Source organism: Elephantulus edwardii, unplaced genomic scaffold (genome assembly GCF_000299155.1).
Source record: "Elephantulus edwardii isolate Elephantulus edwardi_28Jun2011 unplaced genomic scaffold, EleEdw1.0 scaffold00075, whole genome shotgun sequence".
Taxonomy (NCBI): Eukaryota; Metazoa; Chordata; class Mammalia; order Macroscelidea; family Macroscelididae; genus Elephantulus; species Elephantulus edwardii.
This window is the reverse complement of record NW_006399825.1, coordinates 2,363,279-2,380,897: the sequence shown is the minus strand read 5'-3', so window position 1 is coordinate 2,380,897 and position 17,619 is coordinate 2,363,279. Positions and strand designations below refer to the sequence as shown.

The following is a 17,619-nucleotide window of genomic DNA, read 5'->3' as shown; positions in this document are numbered from 1 at the left end:
GGGAGAGACTGAGAAAGATGGGTTCAATAATGTATACTGCATTGAAACAGATGAGGGAGAAAACGGTTTAAAAGGGATATGTGATTAGGTATTTTTATCATGACAGGGGTCTAGAGTGAAGGCTACATGGTAGAGTGGACCTGGAGGAGGGTTTGTAAAACAATGAAAGAATTTTTTTTTACTTTTCCAAGGGGTTGTGTACTAGGGGGGGGAGGGTTGAGAGGGGAGAAAAGTGCAACAATGAATGAATGGAAATCCAAAGGCTCTGTAAATTTTTACTGAAATTAACAATAAATTTAAATTTTAAAAAAAAGAATGCACACTCAAGGTGAAGCCCACAATCATAATGTTCATAAGAAACAAACTTGGATCAAGCTTAGAAATGACAGTCCAAGGTATAAAGAGACTGACAAATACAACCAGAAATGCACAATCTAAAGAGGATAAAATTGATGCATGAGACCTCCTGCTAAAGATTAAATCTCTGTGCACATCAAAAACTTTATTCAACAGGATGAAAAAGAAAACCTACAGATTGGGAACAAACATTTGGTAATATCATCTCATAAAGAGTCTTATAACAAAATTTTATAGAATATTTCTGAGCCACCACAAGAAAAAAGACTGATAACCCAAATACAAAATGGGCAAAAGACATGAAAAGAATTTTCACAGAGGAAGATATCTTAATGGCCAATAGACACACGAAGAAATGTTCTAAATCACTGGTAAGAAGAGAGCTGAAAATAAAAACCACAGTGAGTTACCATCTCACTCCATTAACAGCGGCAAAGTTTAACAGGGCAGTAAGTAATAAATGTTGGAGAGGGTGTGGTGAGAAAGAAACTCTTATACATTGTTGGTGGGATTGAAAAATGGTGCAACCTTTCTGGAAGGCAGTTTGGCACTTCCTTAAAAAGCTGAACATAGAAATTCCAATGACCCAGCTATTCCACTACTTGAAATATACCCTGGGAATATGAGAACTGAGGCACAAACTAAGATTTGTACATCAATGTTCATAGCAGCATTATTCACCATCTCAAGAACAATCACAACAAATTGGATTGAGAAATTATTGTACATTCACACAACAGAATACCATGTAGCATGCAGGAGCAATAACTTTGTAAATTATTACCTAACTTGGGAGGGACTGGAGAGCATTATGCTGAGTGAACTAACTCAGTCTCACAAGGATAAATATTGTACAAAACTGTTATTATAGAATGAGTATAAGGATCCAGGAGGGGTGAGAGAGGCTGGAAGCAGAGGGATGCGAATATGCTGGGGGAAGGGGGATTAATCATTGGGTTGTACAATTTGATGGGGGGGGTGTGAGGGAAATTGAAAGAATTTGTTCTAATTTGTCTTCCAATTTTGTGAATAAACTAGTAGGAAAAAATAAAATATTTTTTAAAAAAGAATGTAAGCACAATATTCCACAAAGGAATCAATAAAGAAATACCTATTTAGTGATGCATCTTTGAAATTCAGTGTCTTTGGGATCCTGGTGCCACCTGGAAATTTTGTCAGCCCTCATATGCTGACATTTCTCCCATTAAATTCACAGATAAAAGCATCTCTAAGAAACTGTCATTCCTATGTCAAAAGACATAGTCAACACTCACAAATAAAGGAAGTTTCAACACACACAGCTGCTTATATTTAAATAATCAGCTCTGGTTTGGTGTAGACTGGCATGCTGTTGTTTTTCTGAGTCCTATTATTATACTAGGCAACATGCTCGAAAATTTAAACTCATATAATGTACTTCACAAACCTCACAAAGCAAAAAAGTGATGGAAAGAGGGTGTCTTTGGCTTATCTAACATTAATTTAAATTTATTTCAAGAAGTAAAGAAAGCCTCATTTTGGAACAGTTTCCCATCTTGAAGCTAGATATATCTTGGTAATAACACTGACATGAGAGAATGTGTTTATTTAAACCCTAATCATTTGACTCTGTGGAACACAACAAATTATGGCTAACATTGACAAAATGGGGATTCCAGAACACTTGATAGTGTTCATGTGAAATCTGTACCCAGACTCAGAAGCTACTATCCAAATGGAACAAGGATACACTGCATGGTTCAAAATCAAGAAAGTACATCAGAGATACATCAGAGACGTATCTTCTCTATACCTTTTCACCATATGTGCTGAAGAGATCATTCAAGAAGCTATAGTTTGGGTAAAAGAATGTGGGATCAGCACCTGAGGAATCCTCATCAATAATCTGCAGTATGTAGTTGACACAACTTTGCTCACAGAAAGTGAGGAATACTTAAAAGTGCTTGCTGCAGAAGATCAAGGACTACAGCCTTCTATACGGATTGCATCTTAACATCAAGAAAAAAAATTCTCACCACCTGGGGAATAGGCAGACTCATGAGAGATTTAAGTTAACTATTTCCTCTTACTTGGATCCACAATCACACCCTTGGCACCCAGCAAATGATAAGTTGTATTGGGAAAGTCTGCTGTCACGGAGCCCTCCAGAGTGCTAAAGCATCACGACATTAGTCAAAATACCAAGGTCTGCTGATCCAAGACATGGTCTTCTCAATTGCTTGCTATGCATCTGAAAGCTGGACAATGACTAAGGATGGCAGATAAAGAATGAATGTCTTTGAGTTGTGGTATATGAGAAGAGCATTGGACATCCTGTGGACTGCTAAAAGAATAACAGATTTCTTCTGGAGACAGTGAAACCAGGGTGTTCCTTAGAGACAAGGGTGGTGAAACTCCATCTCATGTATTTTAGGAATGTTGTCAGGAGACTCCAGCTCTCGGAGAGGGACACCATGCTTGGAAGGGTGGAAAAGTTAGCACAAGATAGGAAGACCCTTAATCAGATGGACTGACATGGTGACTGTGACTACAGAGTCAAGTGTGTCAGAGGTGATGAAACTGGTTCAGGATAGGGTGTCAGAGCTGTTGATCATAGGGTTGCTCTGAGACTCAATGGCACATAACAACAACACCCTATTTAGAAGCTCTTATGGCATAGTGCATTACAGGGTGTGCTGTTAACCAAAAAGTCAGCAGTTCAAACTCACTGGAAAGATGAGCAATTCCTTCACATAGATCTGTTGTTGTTGTTGTTATGTGCCGTCGAGTTGTTTCCGACTCATAGCGACCCTATGCACAACAGCCCTAAACCCTACTCTATCCTGCGCCAACCGCACCGCCTCTGACACACCCATCCTGATTACCCCAGTCACCGAATCAATCCATCTCATAGAGGGTCTTCCCCTCCTGCGCTGTCCCTCCACCCTCCCAAGCATGATGTCCCTCTCCAAGGACCCGTCCCTCCTGGCAACATGTCCAAAGTCAGACGAAGCCCCAGAATCCTTGCCTCCAAGGAGTAGCTTGGTTTAATCCTCTCCAAGATGAATCTGTTTGTTTTCCTGGCAGTCCATGGTACATTCAGTACCCTTCTCCAGCACCACAGCTCAAAAGCATCCACTCTCCTTCTGTCCTCCCTAGTCATTGTCCAACTCTCTGATGCATAACAAGTGATTGCACATAGATCTACAGTATTGAAAACCCAATAGAGGGTTGCCATGACCCAACAGAAGGTCACTATGAGGCTAAACCAACTCGTTGGCTATTGTTCTACCTTCTGATGTTCTACTGGTGATACTTGACAGTGCAATGGTTCTGTCATGAGAATAATTAAAAAGCAATTAGCTCTTTTTGCCACATTCTTGATCAAGGTAGTATAAATCAACTGCTTTCTAAATCCAGACATAAGTGACTTAGTAAAAGATTAAATAATCCTTCACTCGTGTTCCCTAGACTGTTTTGGTTTGATTTTTATCTTCAGAAAATCTACTGTTTATAGTAAAGTTTTAACTTTTATGCTAATGTTAAATAACTGAACACAAAAGTCACCTTTGGAGAATGCTTTGAGCTTGTTTTTCACAACCGCAATCCTTGTAACTATTCTAGTTCTGAATGAGATATTCAAAGCACCCACTAACTAGAATTTTTTTATATGAATGTTAAATACTTAATGTAATTAAATAGATTAGGAAGATACTTCTTGGCTGTGCATGGAAAAAGATAAATAGGTAAGAATATTAGAGAAAAAGGAGTTCTGGTGGTCTAGAGGCAAGAAGCTGTGCTGCATTTCCAAAGGTATGCGGTTTGAGGATACCAGTGCTCCATGGGAGAAGGACAGGCAATCTCCTCCCATGCAATTAACTGCCTCTGAAAACCCATCACAGGGTCAGCTATGGGTCAGTTGACTATGGTATACAACAACAACAACAAAGAAAAAAATATAAAGAGCAAATGATAGGGATTTTTTCAAATGATTGGTTGGTTTTTTATTCTTATTAATTTTAATGAGTCAGAGTGATTATGCTTTATAGTATGGTAAGCTTGTGCTAGTACTTTCCGTGTTGTACAGGATCTAGAAATGTCCTTATAGGTGGACTGAATGCATCATAAATAATGTCAATAATTAATGTACATTGTGGGTATCCATATGTATGTAAAATGAACAAGTTCTTAATAAGTCAGTTTTTAAAGCAATTAGGATATAGTGCTGAATTTAGATTAAATACTGAAGTTATCAAAGATTTTACTTCACTTGGATCATAATTAGTGCTTAAGGAAGCAGCAAGAAAGAAATAAAATACTATATTGCATCCTAAAAAGTACCTTTCAAAGCAAATATGTCACCTTTGGACCAAGGTATGCCTGATCCAAACCATGATATTATCCATCAACTCATATGCACATGAAAGTTGGACAATGAATAAAGAAAGCCAACAACCAACTGATGTCTTTGAATTACAGTGCTGGCAAAGAATATTGACTACATCATGGATTTCTAGAAGAACAAACTAGACTTTGAAGTAGCACAGCCAGAATGCTCCTTAGAGGCAACTCTGGCGAGGCTTTATCTAACATTTTTGTTATATGCCCTTTAACCCAAACCCTCTCCTTGGAGAGGGACATCATGCTTGGGAGGGTGGAAGGACAGTGCAGGAGAGGAAGACCCTCAATGAGATGGATTGATTCAGTCACCAGAGTGATGGGGATAAGTGTGTTGGAGACAATAAGATGGGCAAAGGATAGTACAGGGTTTAGGGCTATTGTACATTGGGTTGCTATGAGTTGCAGGCAATTCGATGGCACATAAGAGCAGCAACAACATGTAAAAATGTATTTTATAAATACAATGTAGATTAGGGTTGAGGGTAGGATGAGAGCTTCTGTCTTTCTGAAATGATGTCATGTAAATAAACTTGCTCCTTTCAAATCTACCAGTTGTTCCAAGGGAGAAGAATAGTAGACCTTTTCCCTTTGTAACTTACTGCCTCTTGAAAACCCAACTCCACAGCACACAACAAGGATAGATTTGACTGCTTAAGTCTATATAGCAGTGAAATTGTTAAAATAGATTTATAATGACAATATTAATACTGAAATAATCTTTTCTGTCTGAATTTTAAGAATTTTTTAATATAAATATCCCAAAATATAAAATTAGCACTATTTAATAATGAATAGGGGCTATTTTGAGTCACTAGTCAAATACAAGTTCAAATTAAAACTAAAGAAGTTTAAATCATATCCACAAGACTCAAAATTTAATTTTGAGTCTATCCCCCTTGAATTTAAAAACCAACTCAGGGATAGGTTTGAGGCCTTGAACACTAATGAACAAAAAGACCAGGTGAGCTGCGGGAAGATATCAAGAATACTGTCAATGAAGAATGCAAAAAGTCATTACAAAGATGGAGGAAGAAGAAAAGACAAAATGCATGTCAGAAGAGATTCTGAATATTGCACTAAACCTTCGAGAAGCCAAAGCAAAGGAAAGAAATCTAGATGTTAAGCAGCTGAAAGGAAGATTCCAAAGAACAGCTCCGGAAGACAAGGCAAAGTAGTATAACGAAGGAACTGGAGTCAGAAAATCCAAAGGACTGAACTCACTTGGCATTTCTTAAGCTGAAGGAACTAAAGAACAAATTCAAGCCATGAGTTGCAATGCTTAAGGATAGTATGGGCAGAATACTGAATGATTCAGGAAGCATCAAAAGAAGATGGAAAAATATACAGAGTCACTGAACCAAAAAGAATTGGCTGACACAGAAGAATTTAATGAACAAATATGATTAAGAGGTGATGGTGATGAAGGAGGAAGTTCAGGATGTTCTGAAAGACTTGGCAAAAAATAAAGCCCCAGAAATTGATCGAATATCAATTGAAATGTTTCAACAAACAGATGCTGCCCTGGATCTGCTCACCAGGTTGTGCCAAGAAATCTGGAGGACAACTACCTGACCAACTGACTGGAAGAGATCCACATTTTATTTCCACTCCATAAAAGGTGACCCAACAGAGTGTGGAAATTATCAAACAATACCACTAATATCACATGCTAGCAAAATCCTGCTGAAGATTATCCAGAAATGACTGGAACAGTACATTGACAGAGAACTACCAGAAATAAAAGCTGGGTTTAGACGAGGCCATGGCACTAGAGACTTTATCACCAATATCAGATGGATCTTGGCAGAAAGCAAAGAGTACCAGAGAGATTTTCATCTGTGTTTCATTGACTATGCAAAGGCATTTGACTGTATAGATCACAACAAATTGTGGTTAACCTTGAGGAAAATGGGAATCCCAGAACACTTGTTTGTGCTTATGTGAAACCTATACTTGGACCAGGACAGTCCTCAGAACAGAGCAAGGAAACACTGCATAGTTCAAAATCAGGAAAAGAGTAGGTCAGGGGTGCATCCTGTTTCCACACCTTTTCAATCTATATGCAGAACAGATCATTCAGGAAGCTGTAATTTATGAGCAGAAATGTGGCATCAGGAATTGAGGAAGATTCAACAACAACCTACATTATGCAGATGACACAATCTTGCTTGCTCAAAGTGAGGAAGACCTTGAAGTGCTTGCTGCAGAAGGTAAGGACTGTAGTCTTCAACATGCACTGAAGCTCAACATCAAGAAGACGAATATTCTCACCATTGGGCCAATTGGCAGCATCATGATAGAAGGAGAAGAGATGGGGGTTGTTAACAATTACAGCTTGTCCGGTTCCACAATCAACATTCTTGGCACTAGCAGTTAGGAAAGCAAAAGACAAATTTCACTGGAAAAAATCTGCCATCAGGGACCTCTCCAGAGCACTGAAATGCAACAATGTCAGTCTAGAGACCAAGGTGTGCCTAATTCAGACCATAATCTTCACAGTTACTTGCTTTCCATCAGAGAGCTGGACAATGACTAAGAATGATAGAAGAATCAATGCCTTCAAGTTGTGATGCTGGAGAAAAGTCTTGAGCATTCCATGAACTGCAAGAAAACAAATATGCCTACCTTGGAGACAGTGAAAACAAGTTTCTCCTTGGAGGCTAGGATTTTGAAACTCCATTTCACACACTTTGGGGAATATGGCCAGGAGGACTGATACTTGGGGAAGGACATCATGCTTGGAAGGATAGAAGAACAGCACAGGAGCGGAAAACCTGGAATGAGATGGCTTGATACAGTAACTGGGGTAATGAGGGTTAGTGTGTCAGAATCCATGAGACTGGCTCAGGATAGTGCTGGCTTCAGGGATTCTGTACATAGGATCACTATGGGTCACAGGTGACTCAACAGCACATAACAACAACAACATGGGAGAAAGATCTCTACAGATGAACTTAGGAGTAGTATTTTCTAAAATATTTTCATTTTCCTTTCCCTTGATAACAGTATGGTTTGACACACTCAGGTTGGCTTTCATTGGGTGTGAACCACTTGGCTACATGATTTATTTCTTTTAAAATATTGAAATGAGCCAAACATTTGAATCTGTTCAGAAATGACTTCAAGTCATTTTAAATTCCAAGCATATTTAGCATCTTCTTAACACTCATAACTTTTCCTCTTAGACGGCACCTATGTAGTTCATTCTCTTTTTTTGACAAATGCAAACATTTAAGCAAATCGAGTCTAAGTTGAGTACCTAACTGTTCACTGTGGAATTACCACCACCTCTCAATGCAACAACACTCTCAGGTAATTAGCCCTTCATTTGTTATTCTACATTACATATCCAAATATGTTCATATTGGCAATAGGTAGGTTCTTAACAACACGTATCACAATTTGACTATGATTGCATTGGGGGAACAAAGCAAAGAGGAATTTAAGATTTACCATAAAACATCCTCAGTTACAAAATCAGAACCATCATCTTCACCAACAATAGAAATTAATGCCTTTATTTATTAACTAACATTTATTAAGAGGAGCACGGGTGGAAAGGAGCTGTACTGTCAACCCAAAGGCACATGGTTCAAATCTATAGGCTGTTCTGCTGGTGAAACTTGAGAGAAAGATGAGCAATCTCCTCTTGTTTGATTCACTGTCTCTGAAAACCTGTTGAAGGTTCAGCTTTGGTTTGATTCCAACTTGACGGCACAAAACAATAACATGTGCCAGCACTATTCTACGTGAGACAATGGTAGTAAGCAAAAGAGATTGGGCCCTGGTCCTCATAGGGTAAGTAGGTAAAGGAGGACACAAATAAGGTACCTGATAGTTAAAGAGGACACAATTAAAATAGTAAGTCAAATATATTTTAATATTTTAAGTAAGATTGTAACAGCAATCAAAACCAAGATAGCAGCAGACAAGGGGGAAATCTATTGTCAAGGATCTCTTTAGAATGCTAAAGAGCAAGATTAAGGTACGCCTGATCCAGCCACAGTATTTTAAATTGCTCCTGAATATATCACGCATCTCAAAGTTGGACAGTGAATACTGAAGAATTGATGTCTTTGAATATGGTGTTAGAAAAAAGTACTGGATATACTTTAGGACCTACCAAAACAATAAACAAATCTGTCTTTGAGGAAGTACAACCTTAGAGGCAAGGATGGTGCTATTTTGTCTCACATACTTTGAGCATGTTGCCAGGAGGCAGTAGGTCTTGGAAAATGACATCAGGCTTGGGAAGTTGGAGGGTCCATGAAAGAGCTGAAGCCCCGCTGTGAGGTGGATTGACACAGTGACTGCAACACGTGGCTTGAGTCGGTGGAGACGGTGAGGGTGGCACAGGACAGGGCAAAGCTGAAAGCTGTTGTTCATAGGTCACTGTTAAGACGATTTGACAGCACCCAACCACAAGAACTAGGGTGACGGAAATAAAATGTGATAATGGGGCAGGCAGAGACAGAAGGTTGAGAAGAGAAAGCTTTTGAGCTAGGACTTAAAAGATAAAAAGGAATTATCCATGCAGAACATTCCAGGCAAAAGCAATAGTAAAGTCAGTGGAAATGAAAAGTCAGATGAGGCTAAAGAGGGAGCCATGTGGGTGGGGCCAGACGATGAGGGGGCTCCTGAAGAGTTTCGATTTTATTTTTATGTAAAGCCACTGAAGAATTTGCATCAGGAAAGTGACAGGATATGGTTTATGTTTTTAAATGGCCACTCTGGATCAGCAATGTATCTCCAGGAGACCTCAATAAAATAAAAACTAACAAAGGAGCAGATCAACACAAAACAAATTTTATTAAAAAAAAATGCTAGTTTTGATGTCTTTTGCGGTTTGGTTGGTTTTGTTTTTCACACTCAAGGCCAGTATGATTTTTATGTTTGTCTGTCCCCATGCTACCTTATCCTTGAAAAGAAATACATGGCTTCCATAGTCTACCAAGTTTATCATTTGATCCACAGTTATTTTTATGTTCAATTCCTTACCCAACGGAACCATCTTTTCCACTTGCCCAAATATATTTGGATAATGACATTTTTATAATGATTTCTGTTTTCCACTGGAGCCTTTTAGGTTTTGGGAAACTATTCTATTTCTGCAATTATAAGCTGCACTTCGGTAATACAAATGGGGATGTGTCCCAAAACAAAAACTTTGCTGGTCAGATTTGGATCTAGTAGATGAAACTAAAAAGCCAAAGTAACGGCAGACACTTGAGATGTGAAATGGAAATTATCCAGCAAGAGTCTCGTGGCTTTTCTCCTTATTAGAAGCCCAGCATCATGGGACGAGGCTCCCTCTCGGTGAATGATTTTTCTTTCTCAGCTTAAAAAGAAAGTGGAGGAATAAGTGATTTTCATTGTCTGTCTCTATGGCAACTAGTACTTTACCTTCACCTCTTAGAAGGCAATTATATCTATTCACTGAATAGCTTTCAGTCTCCACTTTTTGACAAAAAAATGACATAGTAATGGAGGAACTTTTCCTCCAGCAAGAATAGTTACAAGAGGCAATGTGATTCATCAGCAGAATATGCTCTATTTTATTTCAATTTGATAATTATTATTTCAAATATATTTCTTCTAGCAGGTTTGTTTTTCACTTACGGTTGTTGAGTTATAAAATGAAGTGAGTTCATTGTAAAGTTTAGTGACACACTTCTTAGAAAAATCATTGGTGGCCAAGTGGTATGAAGCTGCGCTGCAATCCCAAAGGCATGTGGTTTGAATCCACCAGCTGCCCCATAGGAGAAGGATAGGCAATCTGCCCCTGTGAGATTAACTGCCTCTAAAAACCCTCTAGACAGTCAACTATGAGTTGGTTCCAACTCGATGGCACACAACCACACAGCAATCTAAAATCAGCTGCTTAATATCCTGCCAGCACTTTTACACAAAGACAAATACAATTGAAATCCCATCGCGTATACTTTTTCGTAGGGAGCTCTGGTGGTCTAGGGGCCTACTGATAAACTGTACTGCAATCCCAAAGGCATGCAGTTGGAATCTGCCAACTGCTCAGCGGGAATGGGCAATATCCTCCCGTGCTCTTTCTGCCTCTAAAAACTCACTGGAGGGTCAGCTATGGGTCAGTTCCGACTCTGTGGCACAACAATAACTGATGATCTAGTGGGTAAAGACTTGTGCAGTCAACTCAAAGGCAAGTAGTGGGAATCACCAGCTGCTCCTTGGAACAAAGATGGGCAGGGTTATGTTTGAGTAAGTTCTGACTTGACAACATGGACATGTACTAGCAACATACTTTTTGTATCCAGAATGTTTCATAAAACATTATTTTATGAGCATATTCCCAGGTGGTTTCAAGAGACTGCAAATCAAACGGGAGAAGACCGCCCACCTTTCTTCTGCAGAATAGCTAGTGGATTAAAAAAAAAACTGCCTCTGGTTTGGCAGCGTAAGTCCTCACCTACTGGGTCCCCAGAGCACTCTAACGACATCATAGTAGTTTATAATATAAATTCCTGTATATTATTTAGTCCTTCTTCTCTTAAAACAGAGTTCTGGTAGCATTGTCTATAGAAAGCAGCATCGTTAGCCAAAAGGCCACATCTCTCTGCTGGTTCTAAATCACCCGTCACTGGTGGGCGATCTCCTCTCATGCTTAAGGTCCCAAAAGCCCACAAGAGGGTCAGCGAGGAGTTGGTTCTAACTTGACAACAATAATTTGATTTGTCTGTTATTTATATTTTTTTCCATTTATTTTTAACTTTTATCTTGGTTTGCTCACAGAGTTCATATACATTGTGTTTCACCCTATTCTTCATTCATATTGTGCTTCCTACAATCATTACCATGCATTATGTTTTATAAAATCAATTACCATTGGACCTTGTCCATCCTTACCCAATTTTTTCAGGTCCTTGCCAGATCCTTCCCATTTCCTTCACCCCCTCCCTCCACCCACCAACTTGTACAACCCTGTGGTTTCATTCCTCCCCATCCTCACACCTGTGTTCCCACCCCTTCTCCCCTTGTGTCTCCACACATTTTTCTAGTTATCTATTTTTATAATATTCGTAGTATGCAGTATTTGTCCTTATGAGATTGAGTTAGTCCACTCAGCATAATAATCTTCAGTCTCCCCCAAGTTACGTAGTCTTTTCCAAAATCCTTGCTCCTGAGTTGCTGCATAATATGCCATTGTGTGAATGTATTTCAATTTCTCAGTCCATTCAGTTGTAGTTGGACATCTGGGATGTTCTCATGATCTTGTGATGGTGAGTAACACTGCTATGACCATTGGTGTACAGATTTCCATTTCTGCCTCAGTTTTAATTTCCTTGGGTATATTCTAGTAGTAGGAACCTGGGTCATACGGAGTTTCTGTGTTCAACTTTTTGTTTTTTTAATGTTCAACTTTTTGAGGAAATGCCAAATTGTCTTCCACAGTTGTTGTATCATTTTACTATCTTACCAACAGTGTATGAGAGTTCTACCTCTCCACACCCTCTCTGACATCAGTAGCAGTGGCAAAGTTTAGCAGAGCAGCAAGCGATAAATGTTAAATAATTTTTAGCATAAACATCTATGTATATTTTAATTGGCTTAGGTGGAATCCTTGGAAACATGGACCAAATAAGATACACATTTTCTACCATTTTGCCAAATTTTTCTCTCCTAATTTTATCAATTTATTATCCAATGAGAAATATATACTTCACCATCTTTATCAGAGGGAATATTGTTTAAAAGAAAGTAAGCCAGTTTGAAGGGGGTAGCAACTCTCTTACTGTTAATGGTTTAGTTTGATTTTTAAAAATTTAAAACCTATTATAATGTAAAATTTGTTGTTACATGTTTGTGGTTCTAAAGGTGGAAAGGGTATGTGAATTTCTTGCTCACCTCTGTGGCAAAAATTGTTGGTTGTCCCCTAATATTAATTTTCTCATTTCTGAGTCACAGAGGAGGTCCCTGGTAGCTGAGCATACTTAATGCTGACATCTAGTTGATTCTGAATTCTGATGACCTTCCCTGGGTTCCCAAAGCTGTAAGCCTTTATGAGAGGAGATGGCCTATCTTTCTCTAGCAGAGTGACTGGTAGATTTGAATTGTCAACCTTTTGATTAGGAGTCCAATACATGACATGATAAGCCACCAGGGCTCTGCTAATTAAAAAGTCAGGAGTTTGAATCCATTGGCTGCTCCGGGGCTGTATGTAAAATAGGTATTTCCTACCATAAAGATTTACAACCAGAGAAACCATGAGTCAGAGTCAACTAGACAGTGGTGAAATTGAGTTTTATCCATTAAATAGATGTTGTTGTTGTTCTGTGCCGACTCATAGCGACCCTATGCACAACAGCCCTAAACCCTGCTCTATCCTGCCTCCAACGGCACTGCCTCTGACACACCCATCCCGATTACCCCAGTCACCCAATCAATCCATCTCATAGAGGGTCTTCCCCTCCTGCGCTGTCCCTCCACCCTCCCAAGCATGATGTCCCTCTCCAACGACCCGTCCCTCCTGGCAACATGTCCAAAGTATGTAAGGCGAAGCCCCAGAATCCTTGCCTCCAAGGAGTAGCTTGGCTTAATCCTCTCCAAGATGAATCTGTTTGTTTTCCTGGCAGTCCATGGTACATTCAGTACTCTTCTCCAGCACCACAGCTCAAAAGCATCCACTCTCCTTCTGTCCTCCCTAGTCATTGTTCAAATCTCTGATGCATAACAAGCGATTGCAAATACCATGGCCTGTATCAGGCGCACCTTAGTCTCCAGAGAGACACCGTTGCTCTTGAGTACTTTAGAGAGGTCCCTAACAGCAGACTTTCCCATTGCGATACGCTTTTTGATTTCCTGACTGCTGGTGCCAAGAGTGTTGACTGTGGAGCCGAGCAAACTGAAGCTATGAACAATCTCAATCTCTTCGCCATCCATCCTGACGCTGCCAATTGGTCCAGTAGTATTAAATAGATACAGTTTTAATTTTCCTTTGCAGCTAAGTGTGGCTAAGTTTCAACTGTAGGCAAACAAAATACAGACAAAAGTGACCCTATGATATATACTATTTTAGAGAGGAGGACCTATCCTTTTTTAATTTTTTTTCCTTGCTCATTGGAATGCAGATGTCATGACTGGTGCTTCAGCAGTTTTTTGGACAAGGAGAATAAGAGCCACACTATAAAGAAAAAGGGGATAATGCCTAAAGGAGCCTGGGTTCCTAAGAAGTGTGCAAGTTTGTCCTACTAGCTATAGATGATGGCTGATCTTCAGGTTGTTATGTGAGAGATAACAATTTTGAGTTTTAAAATTATTAATTTCTTTTTTAAAATTGTTTTTCCCCTCTAAAATTATTGTATACTGTCAATTATGATTAATACAAAATACTTTGCTACTGTCCTTTCTTAATGATTTGAAGTGTTCCTTTTATTTTTAGGACAGTTACACTTTTGCTGGAAAATGATGCAATTTTTTTTTTAGTTTGTTATCTTACCCTTGATTTTCTTTAGAATTAGGAGATATACTAAGATATACATCCTTGGAACCAGCAGTCAAGAAACAAAAAAATATATCACATTGGGAACCATCTGAATGTCAGGAACATCTCCAAAGGGCTAAAGAGCAATTATGTCACTTTAAAAACTAAGGCATGCCTGCTCCAAGAAACGGTCTTCTCAATTATTTGCCATGTATGTGAGAGTTGTGCAGCAAACAGAGAGGACAAAAGGAGAATCAATGTCTTTGAGTTGTGGTGCTGGAGAAGAGCACTGAACATCCCATGCATGGACTGCCAATAGAACAAACAGATCTGTCCTAGAAAAAGTGAAACTAGGGTTCTCCTTAGAAGTATGGATGGTGAAACTTCACCTCACATACTTCAGGCATTTTGTCAGCAGGGGCCAGTCCTTAGAGAAGGACATCATGCTTGGAAAGATTGGGAGGATCAGCATAAGAGGAAAAGACCAGCAACAAGATTAACTGATATAGGATTGTATCAACAAGCTTAAGTTTATCAGAAATGGTGTAGATAGCACAAATAAGGCAGGTTTCAAATCTGTTGTTCATAGGGTTGCTGTGAGTTGCCGTTGACTCCAAGGCACATAACAACTAAAATATAACTACTGTTAAATTCCTTTCATTCTATATAAACAAAAAAGTAATAACAATATCAACTTAGAGATTCCTATCAACATAGAAATATTTTGTCTCAACTATCCTAAAGGCAGCATTGAGACATGTTTCTTTTCTATGAAGAAAAAATTTAATCTTCGTATTACAGGCTAAAGACACATAAACAATGAGAAATTATGTGGATTTTTGAGGCTTTGACTTTGTTAAAACACACACATCTTCCATTTACAATCTGTGGAGCTCTGAGTTCAAGGTGTGGCCTGAGCGGTCTCCACAGGGACCCGAGGAGGCCTTGTTGGCCAGGCTGTTCCCTGCTACCCTCTGCTCTTGTTCCTATGGCAGTCTTCCTGTGTTACACACTGATGTTCCACATTAAGGTCCCGATTTCCCAAAGACACAAATAAGGAGAAGAGGGTCATAATTTCCTACCAGGTCGTAAGCTGCTAGCATCTTTTTCTGCACATCTGGAATCACCCCCAGAGGCTCTAAGTAAGGAAAATTGTCTTTTATCACAAGAGAGACGGTGGGGGTATTGTCACTGGTGATGAGCCGAGAGGACAGGGTCAACAGGCACTGCTTCAGACTGGCAATCGGAGGGAGTCCACATAACTCCTTGACAGACACAATTGCATTCTGTGGGGGAAAAACATAAAAGCAGAGTTATGGTTGCATGGTCACATGATATAGCACCCTCATAATTCCACAAATGTGTAAGTATTCACACACACACACACACACACACACACACACTGAAAACTTGCTAGAGGGTCAGCTATGAGGTTCCTACTCAACCGAATATAAATGTATATACATATAATTTGATGGCACAGCTCATATAGAGTTGCACTGTTAAATCGACCAAGTATCTCTAGGGGTTCAAACTCATCAGTGGCTCTAAGGTAGAAAGACAGGTACTCTCTTCTGTGTGGTTTACAAGCTCCAGAATCTAAAGGAGAGTTAGCTGAGTTAGTTCCAAATCAATGTCCATGAGTTTGAGCTTTTTAAATATACATATTAATCAAGTCAAGTTACTGTTGTGGAGTCAGAACTGACTCACAGCTGACCCTCCAGCAGGGTTTTTGGAAGTTGTAAATCATACAGAGGAGACCCCCCCCCCCCCCTTTCAACTTTGGAAGCACGAGAGGCTTCAAAATCGCCAGCAAGGTTCTACCTTTAGGTTAGGAGTACAAGTAAGCTAGATTATAACCAATCAAAACTATTGTGATATGCAAGGAAAAAACACTGAGAGCGAATATACTATTATTGCATTTCATCTTTCTCAGTTCTTGACAATTGCTGTAGATCCACCACAAAGGCAAAGCAGACTGTAATCAAGGTTACACAGTGCTTTTCAAAATGGAACACTGACATTGCAAATTAGCACCGGCTGGCTGTGAATGCATTAGTTGATTTGGGTGATGGTGAACGTGAAAATGCAGGATCAATAACTGAACACTGGAGTACATCTTCTTGGGACTTGTCCCCTCAGGATAGCAACTTGCTATTTTGCCACTCAGTACCCTCCCTGTGACTTATTAGCAACCTATTTCTTTGTCATTCCATCAGAAATGCACCTGCCAGACAAACAGATACACCAACTGGCACACTAATGCAATTTAGATAGGATTACAATTTTCCATGCTGCAGTCATTAAAAAAAAATACTCTAAATAGGACTTAGTATTATTTTTACAGTCTATTACTGGTACCAGCATCCAGGAAATTAAAAGATGTATTGCGATGGGAAAGTCTGCTGTTAGAGACCTCCCCAAAGAACTGAAGACTAAGTCTCTGGAGTCTAAGGTGCACCTGATACAGGCCATGGTCTTTGCAGTCACTTGTTATGTGTCAGAGAGCTGGACAATGACCATGGAGGACAGAAGGAGAATTGATGCCTTTGAGCTGTGGTGCGTCTGATACAGGCCATGGTCTTCGCAATCACTTCTTATGCATCAGAGAGTTGGACAATGACCAAGGAGGATAGAAGGAGAATTGATGCCTTTGAGCTGTGATGCTGGAGAAGAATATTGAGGGTATCATGGACTGCTAGGAAAACAAACAGACTCATCCTACAGAGGGTTAAACCGGGCTGCTCCTTGGAGGCAAGGATTCTGAGGCTTTGTCTGACATACTTTGGTCATGTTGTAAGGACAGACCGGTCCTTGGAGAGGGACATCATGTTTGGGAGGGCGGAGGGACAGTGCAGGAGGAGAAGACCCTCTATGAGGTGGATTGATTCAGTGACTGAGGTGATGAGGATGGGTATGTCAGGGGCAGTGCGATTAGCACAGGACAGAGTTTAGAGCTGTTGTACATGGGGTCTCTATGAGTCGCAAGCTACTTGATGGCATATAACAACAACAACAATTAATGGTGAGAAGTACCTAATACATTAGGTATTTTACGAATTTAACAACAATTATGGTGTTCATTTTTCTACTAATTAGGCTTGAAATCATCCTTAACTCATAGGCCTTCATGCTGAAATGATGGTAAATTAAGTTATCCATTCTGTCTGAAAAAACTTTATACCCAGCTATCTCTCCTTAATATCTATTTTAAATGTAAGTATAGATTATCTGGGAGATGTATTCCTAATAGATAAAGTTAGATTCATAGATGATTTATAAGTAACTTCATATATTTACTTACAATAGTTCTACAATTGTTGTTGTTGTTGTGTTGTTATGTGCCATCGAGTCGTTTCCGACTCATAGCGACCCTATGCACAACAGCTCTAAACCCTGCTCTATCCTGCGCCAACCGCACCGCCTCTGAC

At 39.5% G+C, this 17,619-nt stretch overlaps 1 protein-coding gene across 1 annotated transcript in view; it reads right to left on the bottom strand.

The window, feature by feature from the left end:
* Positions 1-17,619, bottom strand: part of PLCL1 (phospholipase C-like 1) — a 405,823-nt gene that overhangs the window by 58,781 nt on the left and 329,423 nt on the right. Inside the window, exon 3 of the mRNA XM_006889069.1 lies at positions 15,271-15,474. Coding sequence (XP_006889131.1) covers positions 15,271-15,474 — 204 coding nt within the window. The remainder of the gene's footprint in view (positions 1-15,270; positions 15,475-17,619) is intronic.